Source organism: Choloepus didactylus, chromosome 4, assembly GCF_015220235.1.
Source record: "Choloepus didactylus isolate mChoDid1 chromosome 4, mChoDid1.pri, whole genome shotgun sequence".
In the NCBI taxonomy this organism is placed as follows: Eukaryota; Metazoa; Chordata; class Mammalia; order Pilosa; family Megalonychidae; genus Choloepus; species Choloepus didactylus.
The window spans coordinates 106819729-106838854 of record NC_051310.1 but is presented as its reverse complement, the minus strand read 5'-3'; the positions used below and the strand labels follow the sequence as shown (position 1 = coordinate 106838854).

Genomic DNA, 19126 nt, shown 5'->3' with positions numbered 1-19126 from the left:
AGACTACAGTATAGTATAAACATAACTTTTATAGGCACTGGGAAACCAAAAAATTCATGTGACTCACTTTATTGCAGTATTTGCTTTATTGTGGTGCTCTGGAATTGAACCTGCAATATCTCTGAAGTATTCCTGTATGTTCCCATGCCCCTTCGTTCCCCCACCTTTTTAATAGTTCTTGTCCCAACATGTTTATACATTGAGTCCAAAACCACTGATTTCTCATTACACTGTATGCAGTGTATTTGCCTGTTAGATCCTTTAGGAAGTAAAAAGTGGCATTACAGACCAAAAATACAATCGTACAAAATAAACATACTAATTTATATTTATTTACATCATTACCCTCACTGGAGATATTTCTTATGCAGCTTCAATCTATTGCCTATGGTTCTTCCCTTTCAACCTGCAGAACTGTCTTTAGCATCTCTTCTAGGGCTGGTCTAGGGATGACAAACTCCTTCAGCTTCTGTTTATCTGGGAATATCTTAAACTCTCCCTCAATTTTGAAATACAGCTTTGCTAGACATAGAATTCTTGGTAATTTTTGCCTCCAGAACTTTAAATTTGTCCCCCACTGCCTTCTTGCCTCCAGGGTTTTCAATGAGAAGTGAGCACTTAATCTTATTGAGGCTCCCTTGTATGTGACACTTTGCTTCTTTCTTATGGCTTTCAGAATTCTCTCTTTATCTTTGGCATTTGACAGTTTGGTTATAATATGCTGTAGCCTGAGTCTATTTGGAGTTCATTGAGCATCTTGGATTTGTGTATTCATGTCATTTGTTAAATTAGCAAAGTTTTCAGCCATTATTTCTTTGAATGTTCTCTCTGCCCCTTTCTTCTCCTCTGAGACTCCCACGTGTGTATTGGTACCCTTGATGGTGTCCCATAGGTTCCTTAGGTTGTGTTCATTTTTCTTCATTCTTTTTTCTTTCTGCTTCTCAGACTTAATGATTTCCATTGTCTGATCTTCAAGTTCACAGGTTCTTTCTTCTGCTAGCTCCAGTCTACTGTTGACCCTTCTAGGGAATTTTTAATTCCTGTTACTGTAGTCTTCAGCTCTGTTTGATTCCTTTTCATAATTTCTACCTCTCTATTCTCTTTGTAGTCATCTGTCATTTTCCTAATTTCTTTTAGTTCTTTGTCCATGTTTTCCTTTAGCTCTTTGAGTATATTTAGGAACACTTCTTTAAACATCTTTGTATGTCCCAGGTATCGTCATCCTCACTGATGGTTTCTAATGCTTTAATTTTCACCTTTGTCTGGGCCATAACTTTTTGTTTCTTTGTCAGCTCTGCAAACTTTTGTTGAAACCTGGACATTTTGATATTTTAATGTATTATTGCTGGAATTTAGGTTGAGATATCTGTTCCTTAACCTTGTATCCAGCTAAGTGTTATGCCAAAGCTTTTCTTGAATGCCAGGAGCTAACAAAAACAAAATATAAAAAAAGAAAGTAAGAAAGAAACACCTTTCCCAGTCTTTGCATATTAATATGTGCAAGTGCTCTTCCCTCAGGGCTTATCTATACAATGAGTTTAGAGAATAGCTCCAGGCCAAAGCATAGGGACTTCCCTGATCGTTTCAATGCATGCTTCTTATCCTGGGCATCAGTATTTGGCCCTAGGAATTCCTCTGCTTACATGGTTCCAAGTGTCCCCTCTTCCCCAGGAAATGGTTTCTTCCCAGTCCCAGACACTGCACTGTATGTCCTATGCACAGTAATCCCTTGTCCCAGACAGCACAACTTTACCACTCTCCCACAGCATTCTGCAGGAGAGCTCTGTGAACTGCTGTCTACCTAGAGGGCAAGTTCTGGGACGGCAGTCCCTAAGCCCACCACCTGACACATTGGGCCAGACGACCATGCCCTCAGAATGTGCACAAGGGTTATTCTGCTCCCTCCAGAATGGGGACCAGGGATCACACTGGGAGCATGTGCCAGTGCACCAAGCCAGTGAGGGATGGGGGGGGGGGGGGTGGCCAGCCAGGGAACCACAGGATCCTACCACCTTTAAGTAGCCTTTTCCTTGATTCAGCACTTGCCCTTTTATTGCAGTCCTTAACTTTTCTGGAGCTTTGAGTAAAGTGTTTCTGCCAGTCCTTTCTGGTTGCTCAAAAACATTTGTGGGGGGTTGGAACCCTGCAATGTCTCACTCCACCATCTTGATGAGGGTGAGCCTCTCATTCGTTTTCTAAATCCCCCCTCAACTTATTTATAAAAGACTCACTAGACTGCCTGTTCTCCCCTCTCTGGGGCACATTCCACGCTGCAGCCAAAGTTATCACCTGAAAAATAAATCTGAGGCACCCAGTGGTTGCTAATGCCATAGGATAAAATTGAGATTCTGCAGCCTGGCAAACGAGATCCTTGACAAATTCAGCTGACCTCTCCAGCCTCATCTCATCCCTCCCCAGCAAGCTTAGGTTTCAGCTGTGTCATTCTGCGAACATGCTATCTTCCTTCCTTCCTCTGTGCCTTTGTACACAGTGTTCCCTTTACCTGGAGAGTCCCCCCTCCCACTTTTCCCCATGAGAATGAGCTGAGTATGGAGCAAATTGAATCCAGGAGTACCAGGAATAGACAGTAGTTGGGAAAAGGGAGAAGGGTGAGATCTAGCTAGACAGGGAAGGGAGTGAGTGCTGATCAGCTCTCCCCCCCCACCTTCCCCATCAGAGACAATCAGGGGAATCTTCTTAATTCAGTTAGAATTTCGACAAGAATACAATGGCTTCTAATTTCCAAATTTGTATTGGTGGCAGCAGTTTTTGTTGTTTCAAAATAAGGAAGAATAAGGGGGGTCGGGGTTGAAATCATGTGTGGAAAACATTCTCTTTATTTTTCTGCTAAAATGTGCATGAGGCAGGTCAAGAAATATTTGGGGGAGGAGAAATACATAGCGGACATGGCATTCCAAAGGCTAATTGGAGGTGGATGAGCATATTGAGATAATGTTCTGCTGTTGTCAGAAATAATGTTTTACAGAGAAGCTATTTGTGAAGAGGGACCAGTTATTATTGATGGACCAATGTACACTCGGGAATATGGAAGCAATAATGTAGATGTATAGTACCTTCAGAAAGTTGTCACTTGAGGGGAAAGGATGAATATCTTTTGATCTGACTATACCTGTAGGATTTGACCTGTAGGATTCACATGAACAGACACTGAGTTGTTTAACAAAATCAAAAGTGGACTTCAAATGGTTTGCTGACCACTTGACCCTAAGATGTAATCTGAAGATTGCTCATGTTCAGGAAATTGTCTCAAGTTTTAAAATAGGATTCTGATTTAAGTATTGTTACCGCATTCCCAGAAGCCAGTGAAATATTCCTTAAATCCCAATATTTTACTGTCCACACTGCAGTTCCCTCACTTCTGTCTGCCCTCAGAAATGTGGCAGAATTATTTGCTGAGACCATGAATCCAAGTTTTAGATTCAGGAAACTTGATCATGAGCCCTACAGAATCAGCTCCAGAAGTAGAAGTCGACTCCATGAAGATCATCCCATTCTGTTCTAAGGTTTAACTTTTGTATGCAAAATGGAATTGTCCCAAAAGATACCTTAATGGGGGAGGAGGGAGATAAAGTGAAAATAAATAATGTGAGGATTCTTTGGCGGAAGGAGATGCAAGAACTCCAGACACTGGTTTCATTAAACATTGATGAGACTGTTCAAAGAGCACCCATTATTTAGAAACTTAACATCCAATTTGTTGGTTTCAGGCCCCTGCTCCCTTTTACCTTTCTGCCTCCTGGAATAGTGTTTTTGGGTAGCTAGGTAAAAGTGCTGCTGCTCAGATCCTGTTACCAGTGGGGATTCTGATTGTGCTAGTTTGGATGTGTTATGTTCCCCAAAACACTGTCATCTTTGATGCAGTCTTGTGTGGGCAGGAAACGTATTGGTGTTGATTGCTGTACCAGTTTGTATATATTATGTCCCCCAGGAAAAGCCATGTTCTTTGATGCAGTCTTGTGGGGGCAGACATATTAGTGTGAATTAAGTTGGAACGTTTGGATTAGGTTGTTTCCATGGAGATGTGCGCCACCCAAGTGTGGGTGATGACTCTGATTGGATAGTTTCCATGGAGATGTGACCCACCCAACTGTAGGTGATAACTCTGATTAGATAATTTCCATGGAGTGTGGCCCTGCCCATTCAGCGTGGGCCTTGATTAGTTTACTGGAGCACTATATAAGCTCAGACAGGCGACGCAGACTTGCTACAGCCAAGAGGGACACTTTGAAGAATGCACAGGAGCTGAGAGAGGAGCTTCAGCTTACAGAGACAGTTTGAAGACAGCCATTGAAAGCAAACTTTTGCTCCGGAGAAGCTAAGCAAGGATAAATGCCCCAAGAGCAAACTGTGAGTGACATTTTGGAGAGAAGCTGAAGCCTAGAGAGGAACATCCTGGGAGAAAGCCATTTTGAAACCAGAACTCCGGAGCAGATACCAGCCACATGCCTTCCCAGCCAACAGAGATTTTCTGGACACCATTAGCCATCCTCCAGTGAAGGTACCCAGTTGTTGATGCATTACCTTGGACACTTGATGACCTTAAGACTGTAACTGTGTAACCAAATAAACCCCTTTTATAAAAGCCAATCCATTTCTGGCATTTTGCTTCCCAGCAGCATTAGCATACCGGACCACTTATCCCAAACGGTTTTATTTAATTTCCTATGAAACTGGGCCTCAAAACACTACTTTTTGGGAGTACTTTGCTAAATGTTTATATCATCTGTAATTTAGGACAGATGACATAGGGGCAAAATCTAAAATCTGCCCTCCTCTTCTTATAAGAACACAGTCACCTTGGATTACGGCCCCCTCTAATTCAGTATACCTCATCTTAACTTGAACCCGTCTGCAAAGGCTCTATTTCCAAAGAAGGTCGCATTCACAGGTATCAGAATTAGGAATTCAGTGTGTCTTTTTGGGGTACACAATTCAAGCAGTAACACCCAAAGTAGGTGTTCGATCAATATCTGTTGAGCAAGTGAAATAATTAATTTCTACACACCCACTAGAATGGCTGTTACTGAAAAAAATAATAACAAGAACTGGTGAGGATACAGAGAAATAGGAACTTTAGAATATTGCTGGTAGGATGTAAAATGGTGTAGCCACTGTGGAAAACAATTGGGCAGTTCCTCAGAAAGTTAAATGTAGAACTACCACATGACCTGGTAATCACACCTCTATGTATATACCCAAAACAATCTCAAGCAAAGACTCAAGCAGATATTGTACATTAATTTTCATAGCAGCATTATTCACAAGTGCCAAAAGTTGGAAGCAACCCAGGTATCCATAAACAGATGAATGGATAAACAAAAGGTAGTAAATATGTACAGTGGAATATTAATCCCCCATAAAAAGAAATGAAGTTCTGATACATGCTACTGCATGGATGGACCTCAAGTGCATCATGCTGAGTGAAATAAGTCTGATACAAAGGGACAGATACTGTATGACTCCACTTATATGAAATAACTACAATATGCAAATTCGTAAAAATAGAAAGTAGACCACAGGTTATAGGAGAGAGAAAAACAGGAAAATGGGGAGTTAATTCAAAATGGGTACAGGTTGCTGTTTGAGGTGATGGGAATGTTTGGATGGTCGTGAGGGTAGCACAACATTGTGAATGTGGTAATCCCATTGAATGGTGTGCCTGGGAGTGGTTGAATATAGAATGTAAGCTTTATACCCTTGTTAAAGTTCTTGAACTTGATAACTTAAGTTGGTTATGTAAGTGAATATCCTTGTTCTTAGAAGAAGTACTGGAAATATTAAGTGTTCAAGGAGCATGATTATAAAACCTATGCTCAAATGTTTAGAAAATGAACAGATGGAAGGTTGGATGGATGGATGGATAGAATGATAATGCAAATGTAGCAAAATGTTAAAAGTTGGATCTTGGTATCTGGGTGGGTGGGGGGTATGTTGGAATTCTCTGTGGGTTTTGTATTATTTTTGCAACATTCCTGTAAGATTGAAATTGTTTTGAAATAAAAAGTTTATCTCAAAAAATGACCTTGATCATCTGCAGGAGCTGAATGGAGCAGCAGCAAGGGCAATTGTTTAAGTGCCACCAGTGTCTTCAGTCATCCTCTGGATGCTCTGTTTGCTACAAGGGTCTTTTGTTTTCTCCCTCTTTGCAGAGTATTGGCTGTGACGACTACCTAGGCTCTGACAAAGTGGTGGACAAGTGCGGGGTGTGTGGAGGCGATAACACCGGCTGTCAGGTTGTGTCGGGTGTGTTTAAGCACGCCCTCACCAGCCTGGGTTACCACCGCGTAGTGGAGATTCCCCAAGGAGCCACAAAAATCAACATCACCGAGATGCACAAGAGCAACAACTATTTGGGTAAGTTGGCCTTTTTCCGGAGGAAACCATCTGTCACTGCTGATTGATTTATTCCTCCCAGGGCTGTGAGATGGAACGGCAGTGTCCACAGGTCCCACCTGGCCTCCCCTTGAAATTAGAGAGAGTAAAAAATTCCTTCTGACAAGTCAATACTTAATATTTACACATTTAAACCAACCTTTGCTCCTTCCAGGGGAAACATGTTTATTAAATAGATAACAGGGTAATTTTTTTCTCTGAGCTGGTGGAGGCTCTTTGCAAAGCCAGGAGATCTGTTAGTGTTTGAGGTGGCCAGGGGCAGTTGATGAGACTGTCTGGACCTTCACTCCCCAGGGGTCTAAAACAAAAGTCAATTTTCTCTTCTTTTGGATTCAGCTGGCTGCAGTAGCAAGTCTTCAGGTAAGTAGTACGTTTGTCTTCTGAATAGCTACAGCGTCTGCAGAATCCCTTAAAGTCATTTTGGGCAATATCATAAATATTGAGAAGCCATTTTTTTTTAAACTCACTTTCCTGCAAAAGGAGATCTTTGTGACATTCTTTGGGTTTCTGGACTGTTTACATTCCATGCAAAACAAACAAGCAGCCATACAGATTAGTTTTTACCAAATACAAAATACGCATAAGCTTGCATAAATCAGTTAAAATAATATCAGGAAGCAATTTCTTAAAGACATTTAATGAACAGCAGTATTCATTTTTATTTTTTAATTATTTATTTAACAAGGGCTCACATAGCACAAATTATGTGCCAGGCACTATTCTTAGTGGTTTACATGTATGATGCCATTGAACCTTCTAATCAGCCCTAGGGGTTAGGAGCTATTCCCACATCTGTTTTACAGATGAGGAAACAAGCACAGAGAGATTATGTAACTTGTCAAAAATCACTCAGCAAATAAGAGGTGGAGCTGGGATTGGTGGTCTTTCAAGATAATACCCTTGGGCAGTTCTCAGAACTTGAGTTCCTCTGGTACAGTCTTGGCCATGCAGCAGTCAATGGCTGCAGCAGTTGGAAGATCTTTAATTTTGCAATTTTCAAGGATCAGGATCACCCAGAGGCTAACTCCAAATCCAGGAACTCCCGATTTTGCAGATCTTCCTTTTCTACCGAGTCGAGTACAGCCAAAACTAACTTCATTTGGTTTCATTGGGTGGAGGAGGAAGGGATGACAGATGGGACTCTGAGACAAACCCAATTAAAGTGGAAAGTTGTTACATTTGCTCTGGCAAACCCAGGAGCCACCAAAGTGGCAGTACGCCTAGTTTCCCAGTGAGTGGTTTGTATGTTATTTCTAATAGCAAAACAGAGTCTTTGTGTGTTTCTTCCTTTGTTTTGTACTGAGATCACATCTCCATAAACATCCTGTCTCCTAGAATGGAAAATGTTCTTCAGGAGGATTATTTGAAGTGCCATTGTGTTCGAACATAACAACAAACAATACCACTTTTTTATGAGCTGTGTTGTTTTTAGTAAATTTTCCCTGGCTAGAATAGTTAATCCTATTCACTAAGCAATATCTGAGCTGTGCCCTCCGGGTACGTGTCAAGCAGATGTATGAATGGAAACAGCTCTCACAGTCAGCGACTTCACCTGGAGTATGGGAATAAGAATCCTGACCCCATAAGCAGGTATGAGAATCAATAGGATAACAGATGTGGGCCCCAGCAGAGCCCCTGGCACTTATTAAGCAGTTGACAAATGTTCATTCCCTTTCTTTTGCTTCTCAGAGAGCTTGTCAAAATGTCAAAGCTTCCTGGGATAGGAACTTCCTCTCTATATAAAAATGATGAAGGGGAGACAGAGCGAGAATGGATGTATGAAGAGTCAATGGGAGGGTGGTCAGAAAGTGAAGTCCCACTTGCAATGCCCAACCTTCAGTGCGGTGCAGGAGAAGTTCATAGGGTCCGTTGCAATATTACACAACACCTTGTGGGCAAAGGAGGGGAGCAAAAACAGAGCAGGATATATCGAAAGTAGCATCGAGAGGTGATTAACACAAGCTTCTCTCTGTAGCGCTTAAGTTACCCAGGATGTTTTTTTCTTTCTTTTCTACTTTTTTTTAAATCGAAATATAATTCACAAACCATAAAATGCACCTTTTTAAAGTTTACAGTTCATTGATTCATCACAGTTGTTCTCTTTACTTAACCCATTTATCCTGCCAAATCCCCAGCTCTGTGAAGTCTGTGTATATTTTTTTAAGTTAATTTGCATAAAATTGCTTGAAATTATGGACAAGCCATTATTAGAACACAAGTGTATTTAGCTATACTTGAGCTTTCCAATGATTTTATTTTTTACATTATACATTTTCAAACATTGAAACATTTTCAAAGGGATGCAGTGGTTTCTCTACAATTTTCCAATTAATGATGAACGTTTCTGTCTTCTTAACCTTGTGATTTGTGGCTGTGTAAACTGCATTTTCTATAAAATTTGACGTGGTGCACAAAATGGAGTCCACCATTTGCAAAAGTGTGTTCTGCAGAATAGACAGTATAAAGGAAATTAACAGCTTAAATTTGTATCATTGCTTTAGAAATTGCACAATTTTAACAAGTTTTTTCAGTTGCCCTATTATTTTCCAGAATTCCATATAGTTACTTGTAATGCAAATCAAACTTTTCCTTGTGAAATACTTGGTATTTGTAATTACTGATTCCCCAAATTTGATAAAGATAGAAAGTGGGTTTCTATAAAAACAGACAAACTTGTATTATTGGTGCTGGAGGAGAAGATTTAATTACCTCATGAAAAAAAAATTTAAACCCTTAATATTTAGAAGACTCACACAAGACTACTCATGTCATCTCCAAAGCATTTTCACATGCATGGTTGTCTTTGACTTTTAAAGCGGATTGCTTGCTTCCAAAAAGGATTTGCTGTTATTTACTCACAATGCAATTATAGAGTTACGATGTTAAAATCGAGATTTAAAATTCAAAAACGAAACAGACGGAGGCATGCATACAAGTTAATATAGTACGGTATAGAGTATAGTATAGTGATTGCATATTGAACTTAACTCTGAGTTTATGACTCAGTCTGATCTGATGGTCGCAGAATTGGGCCTGCTGGACTTAAATTCTCAAGCTGAACTCTGGCCCTGGCCTTGCTACTATTCACAGAAGGACTGGCCCAGGGCAGAGCTGGGGGGTGGGGGGTGAAAGGGGGTGGGGAGGCAGACTGGCCACTCCACAATGCTTACGTTTCTTTGAGCAAAGCTGGAGAATTTAGTGGTGGTGCACATATTTCAACAGATAGAATGTTTACTCATCTCATTTTATGTGAAAAAGTAATGAAACTGCAGAATTTTGGTGTTCATTTGAATTTGTCCACATGCTCCAAAATATAGACTTTGGTGGATTATAGTTTCCTAGATCTTTTTTTTTTTAATGAAAAAGACTTTTGAACCTCTGTATCTGTTGTAAGCTATGCATTCTCCTTTTGCACATGAATTATTCTGAACCCAGCTATTTTGGAAATAAAAACTTACATCTAGTTTTACTAAGATGATTGACATTTTATATTACTTGCCTCTTCTTTAATAACAAGATGTAAAATTATTTTAGCTGGAATATCAAAGTTTGGCATGGTTCAGTCAGTTCAGTTTACTAATATCATTATGGAACAGTTAAGAAATTAGACATATGAAACTATACTAATCAAAAACTGATTATACAAGACATGTACTACCTGCCAACATGTTATATTGTCATGGTCTTAAACTTGGAAGGGATTTTTGAAAGTCTGTAAGCTTTTAAAAATAAAATGCAAATACCTTTACTTTTAAACATTTTCCCCCAGAATTTTAATAATGTTTATAATGGTTAGCATTTTAAAAATCAAGTCATGGAATATGTATAATTTACAAACCTTTATTTACTTTATTATTTGAGCAGCTTTCTTTATGGGAAAGATTGGAGTGTTTAATAATGTGATGGCTTACATTTATATGACAACTATGTTCAAAGATTTTTTTTCATACGCATGGTAAAAATTTTAAGCAATGCTGAAGATACAGAGCAAAAAAGATGAAATTCCTTCTTCATACCAACCCCACACTTGGTCCCCTGGCTCCCTCAGAGGTAAATGACCATCCTTAACAGCTCAAGGTGTAAGTTCCAAACCTTTGTGCAAGTACAAATATGTAGATAGAATTAATTGATATTACAAAACACCCTTTTTGCAATTTGTTTATTTTAATATTATATCATGGCTATCTTTCCGTATTAATACATATAAAGCTACTTCATTTTTTTTTCTAAGTACAGAGCATTCTGAGTTACATCTGTTACAACAGATGTAACAAATTATTTCAGCATTTCCCTATTGGAGGATGCTTAGATTGTCTCCAATATTTTATATTATGTACAAATAATGCTTTGGATTATTGGTTCAGATGGCAGATGGAACACATGAGTTTTTCTCCCCTTCCTCACAAGATTCCATCAAAATGATACTAAAAGAATAAAAACCACCAAGAAAGCAGGAAAGGGGCCATCAGTGGACAGAAAATTTTAACAAATTACTGGAAGAAGAAAGCTGACGAAGAATGTTAACTAATAAAGCAGAGCAGAGGCCACTGTAGCCTAGGTATGCAGGGGGATGTGTGGAGGAGGGGCAGGCTTGCCCGGCAGAGCCCCAGGAGCCTCTAAGCCTGGGAGGCAGCGTGTAAAATGGAGAGTAGGGGGAGGTAATGGGGCTGAAAATTGGGATAATAATTGAAAATCCTGTGGATGGAGCAGCATACACACACACATGCTGCTGGCATCTACTGCCTTATCCAAAAGCTGAAGAGAAGTAGAGCATGGGTAAGCGTTTTGGTGCCCCAAGTAGAGGCTCCAGCATTCTTTCTGGAACCGGAGAAAGTTGCAGCTTAATGACTGGTACCCCATTCTCTCACCCTGTGGAACTTCGCCTGCTAACAAGCTCTGCCCATGGGTACAGAGTTCTTAGCCTTCCTATAGCTTGTCTTAAGTATCAATGGATGACAGAAAATAACATGGATAGACAACTAAGGATCACTAAACTTTTTCTTAAAGGCTGTAGCATGAAAGAGAAAATCCAAGATAGATATCTGGAAAATTTGTTCCTCTGAAAAATTTGTTTCTGGAAGAAATAGAGCAAATTCTGGGTAGAGGAACATAAAGGTTCATGAATAACCATTGTTCCAGTTTGCTAAAGCTGCCTTTATGCAAAATACTGGAAATGGGTTGGCTTTTATAAATGAGATTTATTAGTTTACAAATAACCCAAGTTCTTAGGCCATAAAAGTGTCCAAACTAACATCAATAAGAGGATACCTTCACTGAAGGAAGGCCAATAGCATCCCGAACACCTCGGTCAGCTGGGAAGGCACATGGCTGACGTCTGCTAGTCTTTTGCTCCCGGGTTCTGATTTCAAAATGACTTTTTCCAAAATATCTCTGCGCTTCTGTCTCAGCTTCTCTCAGCTCTCTGCTTGTTTCTTCTGGGGCATTTCTCTTTAAGCATCTGGGCGTCCTCTGTTAGCTTCTCCAGGGCAAACTCTGGGTCTCATCTCTTAGCTTAACATCTCCAGACATCCTTCTGTCTGCATCTCCTGGCATCTCCAAGCATCTGGGTCTGTGTCAACTCTTAGCTTCTTAGGACAAACTCTGGATTACATATTTTAACTTCTCTCCAAAATGTCTCTCTCAGCAAATCTGAGTTTCTCCTCTCTGAGTGCTCTCTTAAAGGACTCCAGTGATCTAATCGAGACTTACCCTGAATGGGTGGAACACAACACCTCCATGGAAATAATCCAATCAGAGGTCTCTCACACAGCTGGGTAAGTCACATCTCCATGGAAACAATCAAAAAGTTCCACCCAACAACATTGGATTAAAAGATCATGGGTCTTCTGGGGTCCATAACAGTTTCAAACCAGCACACCCATCTCTATCTCTGTCCTTTCACACTTATATAAATGCTTCTGTAGAATTGATTCCTAGAAATAGAATTTGTAAGTCGAATGGAATGCACACTTAAAATTTTGAAAGATAGAGCAAAATTACTCTTCAAAATAGTTGAACTAATTTACCCTCCCACCAAAAGTGCACACACCATCACCAATGTGAAACATTATGGATGTCCTTAATTTTTAGCCTACCTTTTTATTTGCATTCTCCTGACCACTAATTTTTACTGTTATTTGTACTGCTCCTATGAATTTGCCATTTTCAGATTGTGTTTGTAGTTTCCATTATTGATTTTAAGAACTCATATGTTATGAATAATAACCATTTTGTGCTTATGTATATTAAAAATATTAGTCTTTATCTTATCTTTCAACTCAGCTTATGGTATTTGTTACTCTTTAGAGAAAGTCTTTAATTTTTATTCAAATCTGTTAATCATTTCTTTTATGGTTATTGAGGTTCATCTTACTTAGGAAGACCTGCCTACCTCCAGGATTATAAAATATTCTCTGATATTTTATTCTATTACTTACATGGTTGTAGTTTTTACATTTAAATATTTCACCAATCTGGAATTAATTTTGGTGTGTGGCGTGAGGTAGGAATTTAACTTTTTTTCCCAAATAGTCAGTTGTCCGAATATCATTCGTTGAATTTTTTTCACTACCCACCTCTAACATATATTCAATTCAAATATGTGTACATATATTTGTATATTCTCTATTCAGGTCCATTGATCTATTCCTGTTCAGTACCACATTGTGTTCATCACTATAGTTTTATAATGTTTTACACTTTTGTAGGTCTGCTCCTTGATCCCTCCCCAGTTTCCCACCCAAACACTTTGTTGGCCTTTTCCTAAATTTTCTTAGCTATTTTTGGACATTTATTCTTCCAAATACACTTTAAAAACCATCTTGTCAAAATCTATTGCAATTCTATTAATATTTTGATTAAGATAGCAATAATCTTATGAATTAATTCGAGGAGGAAAAAAAAAAAAGACTTTAGTCTTTCCAATTCAGGAACACAGCATGTCTCCCCAATTTATGTTCTTTAATAAAGTTTTGTGATTTTTCTTCATCTAGATTTTGCATATATCTTATTAGGTTTATTCCCAGGTATGTTGTAGTTTTTACTAATATGGTGCATGAGATCTTTATTTCCATTATATTTTCCAGTTGCTCATGCTGGTGTATATGAAGTCAGTTTATGTTGTGTATTTATTTAGTATCTGGACACCTTAGTAGACTCTTTAAATAGTTCTAGTAGTTTTTCAGTTGATTGGCTTGGCTTTTCCAGGTGGAAAATCATGATATCTACAGATTATAATAATAATCTCTTCCTTTCAAATATTCTACCTCTCATTTCTTTTTTGTCTCATTGCACTGGCTAAGACCTCTAAAACACACTTTGGAATAATGGTAATGAGCTTTCTTATCTTGTTCCCGACAGCAAGAATGCTCCTAATAAATGTTCATATTTCTGGTAGATACCTTTAATCAAAGTAAGGAATTTTGTTTCTGTAACCAGCTTTTTAAGAATTTTTATTGGGACCTGCCCTTGTTTTTGTTTCTGCCCAATGTCTGATGATCCTTAGTTGTTAACTTTTATTAATAAGCTAATGGCTAGTTGATTATCATAGGAACACTAAGTTGGTTTCTTCCACAGTAACCTACATCTGTTTCTGCAATAGACTTTTCCTCAAATGGTGGGCTGATGAGTGGGTCAAGAGCCCAGTGTGTTTCCTCTGAGTGTACTTGGGGAAGGGGCACACTGGCAAGCAGATACAAAACCACCTAGCATCTAGAAGTACTGTGAGGATTAAGTGGGATGATTAACACGAAGCTCCCAGCTTGTCCCAAGGCTCCAGTATTTATTAATGACTATTTAACAAAAGTCCTAGTAATCCCTGAATAGAAAACAACCTTCTCTTCCACCCCACTGCCAGAAGCCTCCAGGATTATGCTAGCTTCTGCACCTTTCTATGTGCCTACCTAATTGCACATAATTGCTTCAGCTGTGTGTCCGTATGGCTTCTTTTTACACACTGTGTCTCTAGGAGTAATCCCTTCTTCCTAACAGAACAAAAAGAGAAAAGTGGATGTGCTTATTCCCCATCTCCCCTGTGCTGATCTCATTCTAATCAGGAAATGGTTTCTCTGGGGTATAAATTTATAGTGATGTATTTACTCCTTCCACCCAGACTGCATCCAGTGCTTTGTGTGGCATTCTTTGCTCTTTCTCCCATGTAGTCTCTGATTCTGGACCTTGTCTTCCGTTTTCACTTGGCAACTGCCCATTGAAATTGGCCTCTGTAGAGTTGCCATTTCTGGGTGGATGCTCTTGGGCAAGTTCCTTTAACCTTTCCAAGATGATTCCTCAGAGGTAAAATAGGAAAACAATTATAATTTCCTAGAGCTGTTAACTTTAAATGAGATAATGTATGTGAAAAACTTGGCATATGTTAGTTCTGCCTTTCCCTAGATAAGTGTTCTCACTCTGGCTGCACATTGGAGTCAAAGGGGGAACTTTTCAGTATGCCATTGCCTGGCTCCCACCCCCCCAGAGATTTGCATTTAATTGGACTGGGGCCTGGCCTGGGTACCAGGATTTTGTTAAGCTCTCCAGGTGATTCCAATGTCCTGTCAGGGTAAAGGACCATTTCCCTTTGCTAATGATCCTCAACCAGGGGCAGTTTTGTCCCCCAGGGTACATTTGACAATATCTGGAGACATACTTTATTGTCACAACTAAGGGGAGAGGAATTTTGCTCTTAGCATCTAGTGGGTAGAGGTCATGGCAGCTGCTACATCCTACAGTGCCGAGGACAGCCCCCCACAACAATCCTATTTGGCCCCAAATGTCAATAGGGCCAGGGTTGAGAAACTCTGCCCGTGTGATCATGAAGATCCCTTTTGGTGCTGAAGTTTTATGGGTCACTTATTTCAGAACAGTGTTTAAAAAATAGATATTAATAATAAAGGGCTGTTGGCTTGATTGTTTTATCTACCAGTAAGTTTGCATTTATCAGCTCTCTCTGAATTCTTAGTTTCCAATCCAAGCCGCCTCCTTCAGTTTTATCTTCAACCTCTGGATTGCTCATCTCTCAGCAGCTGTGAAGTTCCAGCTTAAAGTGCTTTTCTATAACCTGCCTTTCTGGGATTTAGAGTCCCTGCTTGCTGTCTTAATACACGGCAGAAGAATAAAAGAAAGACAAAAGGAAAAGCAAAGAGAGGCAGATTTTTCCTCTGGATTCCCATAGGACTTTGGTCATATCTCCAGTTTGGTACTTAGCATAGTTTATTGTAATTGATAAGTTTACATGCCTGTTCCCTCCTCCAGTTAGGCTGTGAACTCATTGAAGACACACAGTCCAGACTTAGGCATTGCTTCTCTCAACTGTCCTTGTGCACTAGGAGCTGCGCTGAACACGGGGGCTGCAGACATCAGGCGGCCCCATGCTCCTGAGGCCCACGCATGCCTGTGCAGCCTGTCTGAGGGTCTGTCCTCAGGCACCCTTGGTCCACCTGGATCCGGGGACCACGCTCATTGCACTAGTCATCTGTTACTCTCCAGACTGCTGGAATCCTGGTCCACCACCTTCATTAAGCCTCACAGCATCCACATAAGGGGAACTCCTGTCATCATCTGCATTTTACAGATGAGGACACTGAGCCCCGGCTGGGTAAGAGACCTGCCTACAGTGAAGGATTTGTGAGTGGTTGAGCCAAAATTCAAACCCTTACCTAGGACCTGCATTCTGTGAGTGTGGCCATTTGCAAGAAAGGGGTGTGTGTGTGTGTGTGTGTGTGTGTGTGTGTGTGTGTGTGTGTGTGTGTGTGTGTGTGTATGTTGGGGAATGGAACCTGTGCCTCCTCTCCCTCCCCATTAGAAGAAAGCAGCATTCCACTTGATTCCTTGCAGCCTTCTTACCCCTCCACCCTATTCCATCCATGGGCCAACCCTCCCATTGGGACTCCTCGGGCTGGGTTCCCATAGTTATATCTTAGTCACTGGACTTTTCACCATCTGCCTCAGCAGAGTTCCTCTGAAACTGGTTTTTAAAAGTGTCCGGTTCTGAAACAGAGTAGGACTTTTTATGGAAATAAAGCATCAAGTGTGTTTTTGAGAGGAGTATTTAAGCAGGTGAAATAACCCACACCAGTGGTCCGTGTAAGGCCTCTGGACAAGATGCTGAGATGGGCACTGCAGGTAGCAGTGGCAGCGCTGGTTGACAGTTGAACACAAACAACTGGAAGAGATAGTCTCACTCTTGGCTGGATGTTCCTCATCAGCGCTGACAGAGACAGTGACCACTGAGCATTTGATTTTTTTATTTGGACTCAGTTGTCACCTTTTCTTTAGAAGTGAGCTTTCATGAGCCCCTTCGAAAACCCAATGTTCACAAAACAAAGAGCCCAGGCCGAAGAGACTATGCCATCTTGCTGTGACTTGGATTTGATCCTGTTGTTTGTTTTAGCACTTCTGGACTTAATTTTGCATTACATACTTTCCACCTGGTGTCTGACACTACGTTTCCCTTTGATTTAGGAAAGCTCTGATGGCCTTACATCTGTTTACACAGACTTTCTTTTCACTCTCATAGTCACTATGCCTTGAAAATCTTTCAGATACAATAGAGCAAAATGAAATCAACTCTCATCTCATCCCTTGTGCTCATTCTTTTTTTTTTTAAAGTTAAAAAAATGTTTATCGTATAATTTATCTGAATACCCATAATAAAAGCTAATATCTTTGCTAACAAGAATAACTTTAACAAAGGTGTTCTGACTACCTAAAATATTTAAAAGTTCCTCAATTTTCTTCATTGTTATTTTATATATCTCAACATTTATTTCTAAGGCAAAAACCACAGAGCTTGGACTAGTGAAATATTCTTCATGATAAGCACAAATGACAACATTTGAGACAGCTAGATCTCAAAATTCTTTTTAAAGGAAACAGACTGGGATACATTACTAAAATGCAATTTTGGATACATAACTTGATTTGTGAAAGGCTTATGTAAATATAACTTGAAGATACTCAAAAAAGAAAAACAGAAAAGCAAACATTTCTATAATCTACTAAAAAGAGACTAATTCAAAACAAATTTAAATAGGCTACAAAAAAATTTAGATGGCAAAGTTCACAAAAAGAGGCATTAATCATCAAATGTAATTTTTTTCCCTCAAAACACAGTAATTTGAAATTGCTGTTCTTTTTGCCTTTTGCTTCCCACAAAGGATGAAGAGGCAGCTACAATTGCTGTTTTGTACTTATAGGTCCTCTTTGTACCCTCCTGTTAAATTGATTCTTGATCTATGGCTCGTTTTGCCAAAAACCTGGGGTTTTGCTTTTCGGAGCCCGTTCTCTTCTAGAGCTTTTAGATCCAGATGAAGAATGGAAAAATACTGATTCAGACTTTCTGGCTTCTGTACTTGGCTTCCTTTTGTTATTTCTTATATTCTAGTGGGTTTCAAGTATTTCTTCTTCAAGTAACACTCGGGGAGCTACTTTCCTTCTTTCGTGTCCATCTGGCTTTCCCAGTAAAGAAGTCATCACCACTATCACTATCCTCAGACAAGGAAGACTGTAAAACCTTTCTTTGGTGCTATCAGCAAAATATTCCTTCTCTTCTCCATGCAATTCTTCCCATCACTGCTACCACCAAGTGAGCTATCAGACCCTTTCTTTTTCTTAGTATGACTTAATGTTTTCATTTCTGAGTCAGAAAGTTTCTTCCAGAGTTCAAGTGGTGCTACAGAATCCTTTCCAGAAGGTTTTGATGGAGAATTTGGAATGCTTACTGCTTGGGGTCCTTGTTCCATCTTGCCCATTTTTTCTTTTTTATTATTTATTGGTTTCTTTGCTAATATTTTGGCTTCTTTCTCTTTTTGCTCACTGATAATAGTTTCTTCATGCTGTAGCTTACTTGCATCATCATTTGAACATGAAGCATGCTTGGAATGATTTTCTTCTGAAGCCTTTGATTTAACTTCAACAACATTTTGTCTTGCATCTTTAAAGGCTTTGACGGCAGCTTTTAACGCATCTATTTTTTTTTTCTTCAGAAGAGGGTGTACTGCTAATTTGGCAATTGCCCTTTCAGTTGCAGTAGAATCTGGTGTTTTGCAGACTTTTTCAAAGTCAATATGATTACCAAGAGCAGATTTAGGTACTACTTCAGGTTTCAATTCCTTTACGGCATGGATTTCTTCAAGTAATCGTTGTGCACGCCTTTGTTTTTTTTTCAACAGTGCATCTTCAGTACTCTTTTTTTGACTTCAGTCTGGTGACACGCCTAACAAATTTTTGGATAACCAAAACTCAGATTCTCTTCACTTCTTTCCTCATCTTCACAATCTCGTTAAGGTTCAGAATCCCTGGCTGAGCCCTGCAGGTCAAGGATGAGCATCCCCCTAATAATCTCAAAAAAAACAGGGAATGCTTCACGAATTTGTGTGTTATCCTTGCACAGGGGCCATGCTAATCTTCTCTGTATCATTCCAGTTTTAGTATATGTGCTGCTGAAGTAAGCACCCTTATGTTCGTTCTTGCTTCACATTTTCTGCTTTTTAGTTAGCACCTAATTACCCTGGAAACTTAAGGTTGAGTTTGCCTGCTTATACTGGGATTTGCTTTTTGTTTTGAAGGAAATAGTTAAGCTCTGGTTTCTTTTTTGTTTTTAATTGCATCATCTGTCTAAGAAATATGCAAAACACCTGTACCTACTTTTAATGTACACCTAACGGGATAGTTTCTTCAAATGCATGAAGCAACTGTTGAGTGGGCTGGATCTTGG

At 39.6% G+C, this 19126-nt stretch overlaps 1 protein-coding gene and 1 non-coding gene across 2 annotated transcripts in view; one reads left to right on the top strand and one right to left on the bottom strand.

The window, feature by feature from the left end:
* Positions 1–19126, top strand: part of THSD4 (thrombospondin type 1 domain containing 4) — a 685670-nt gene that overhangs the window by 548856 nt on the left and 117688 nt on the right. The window contains exon 8 of the mRNA XM_037833526.1: positions 6171–6375. Within this exon, the coding sequence (XP_037689454.1) occupies positions 6171–6375 (205 nt within the window). The remainder of the gene's footprint in view (positions 1–6170; positions 6376–19126) is intronic.
* On the bottom strand, positions 18758–18864 carry LOC119533772. Its single transcript, XR_005216876.1, has one exon. It is a non-coding gene; the product is annotated as a U6 spliceosomal RNA (small nuclear RNA).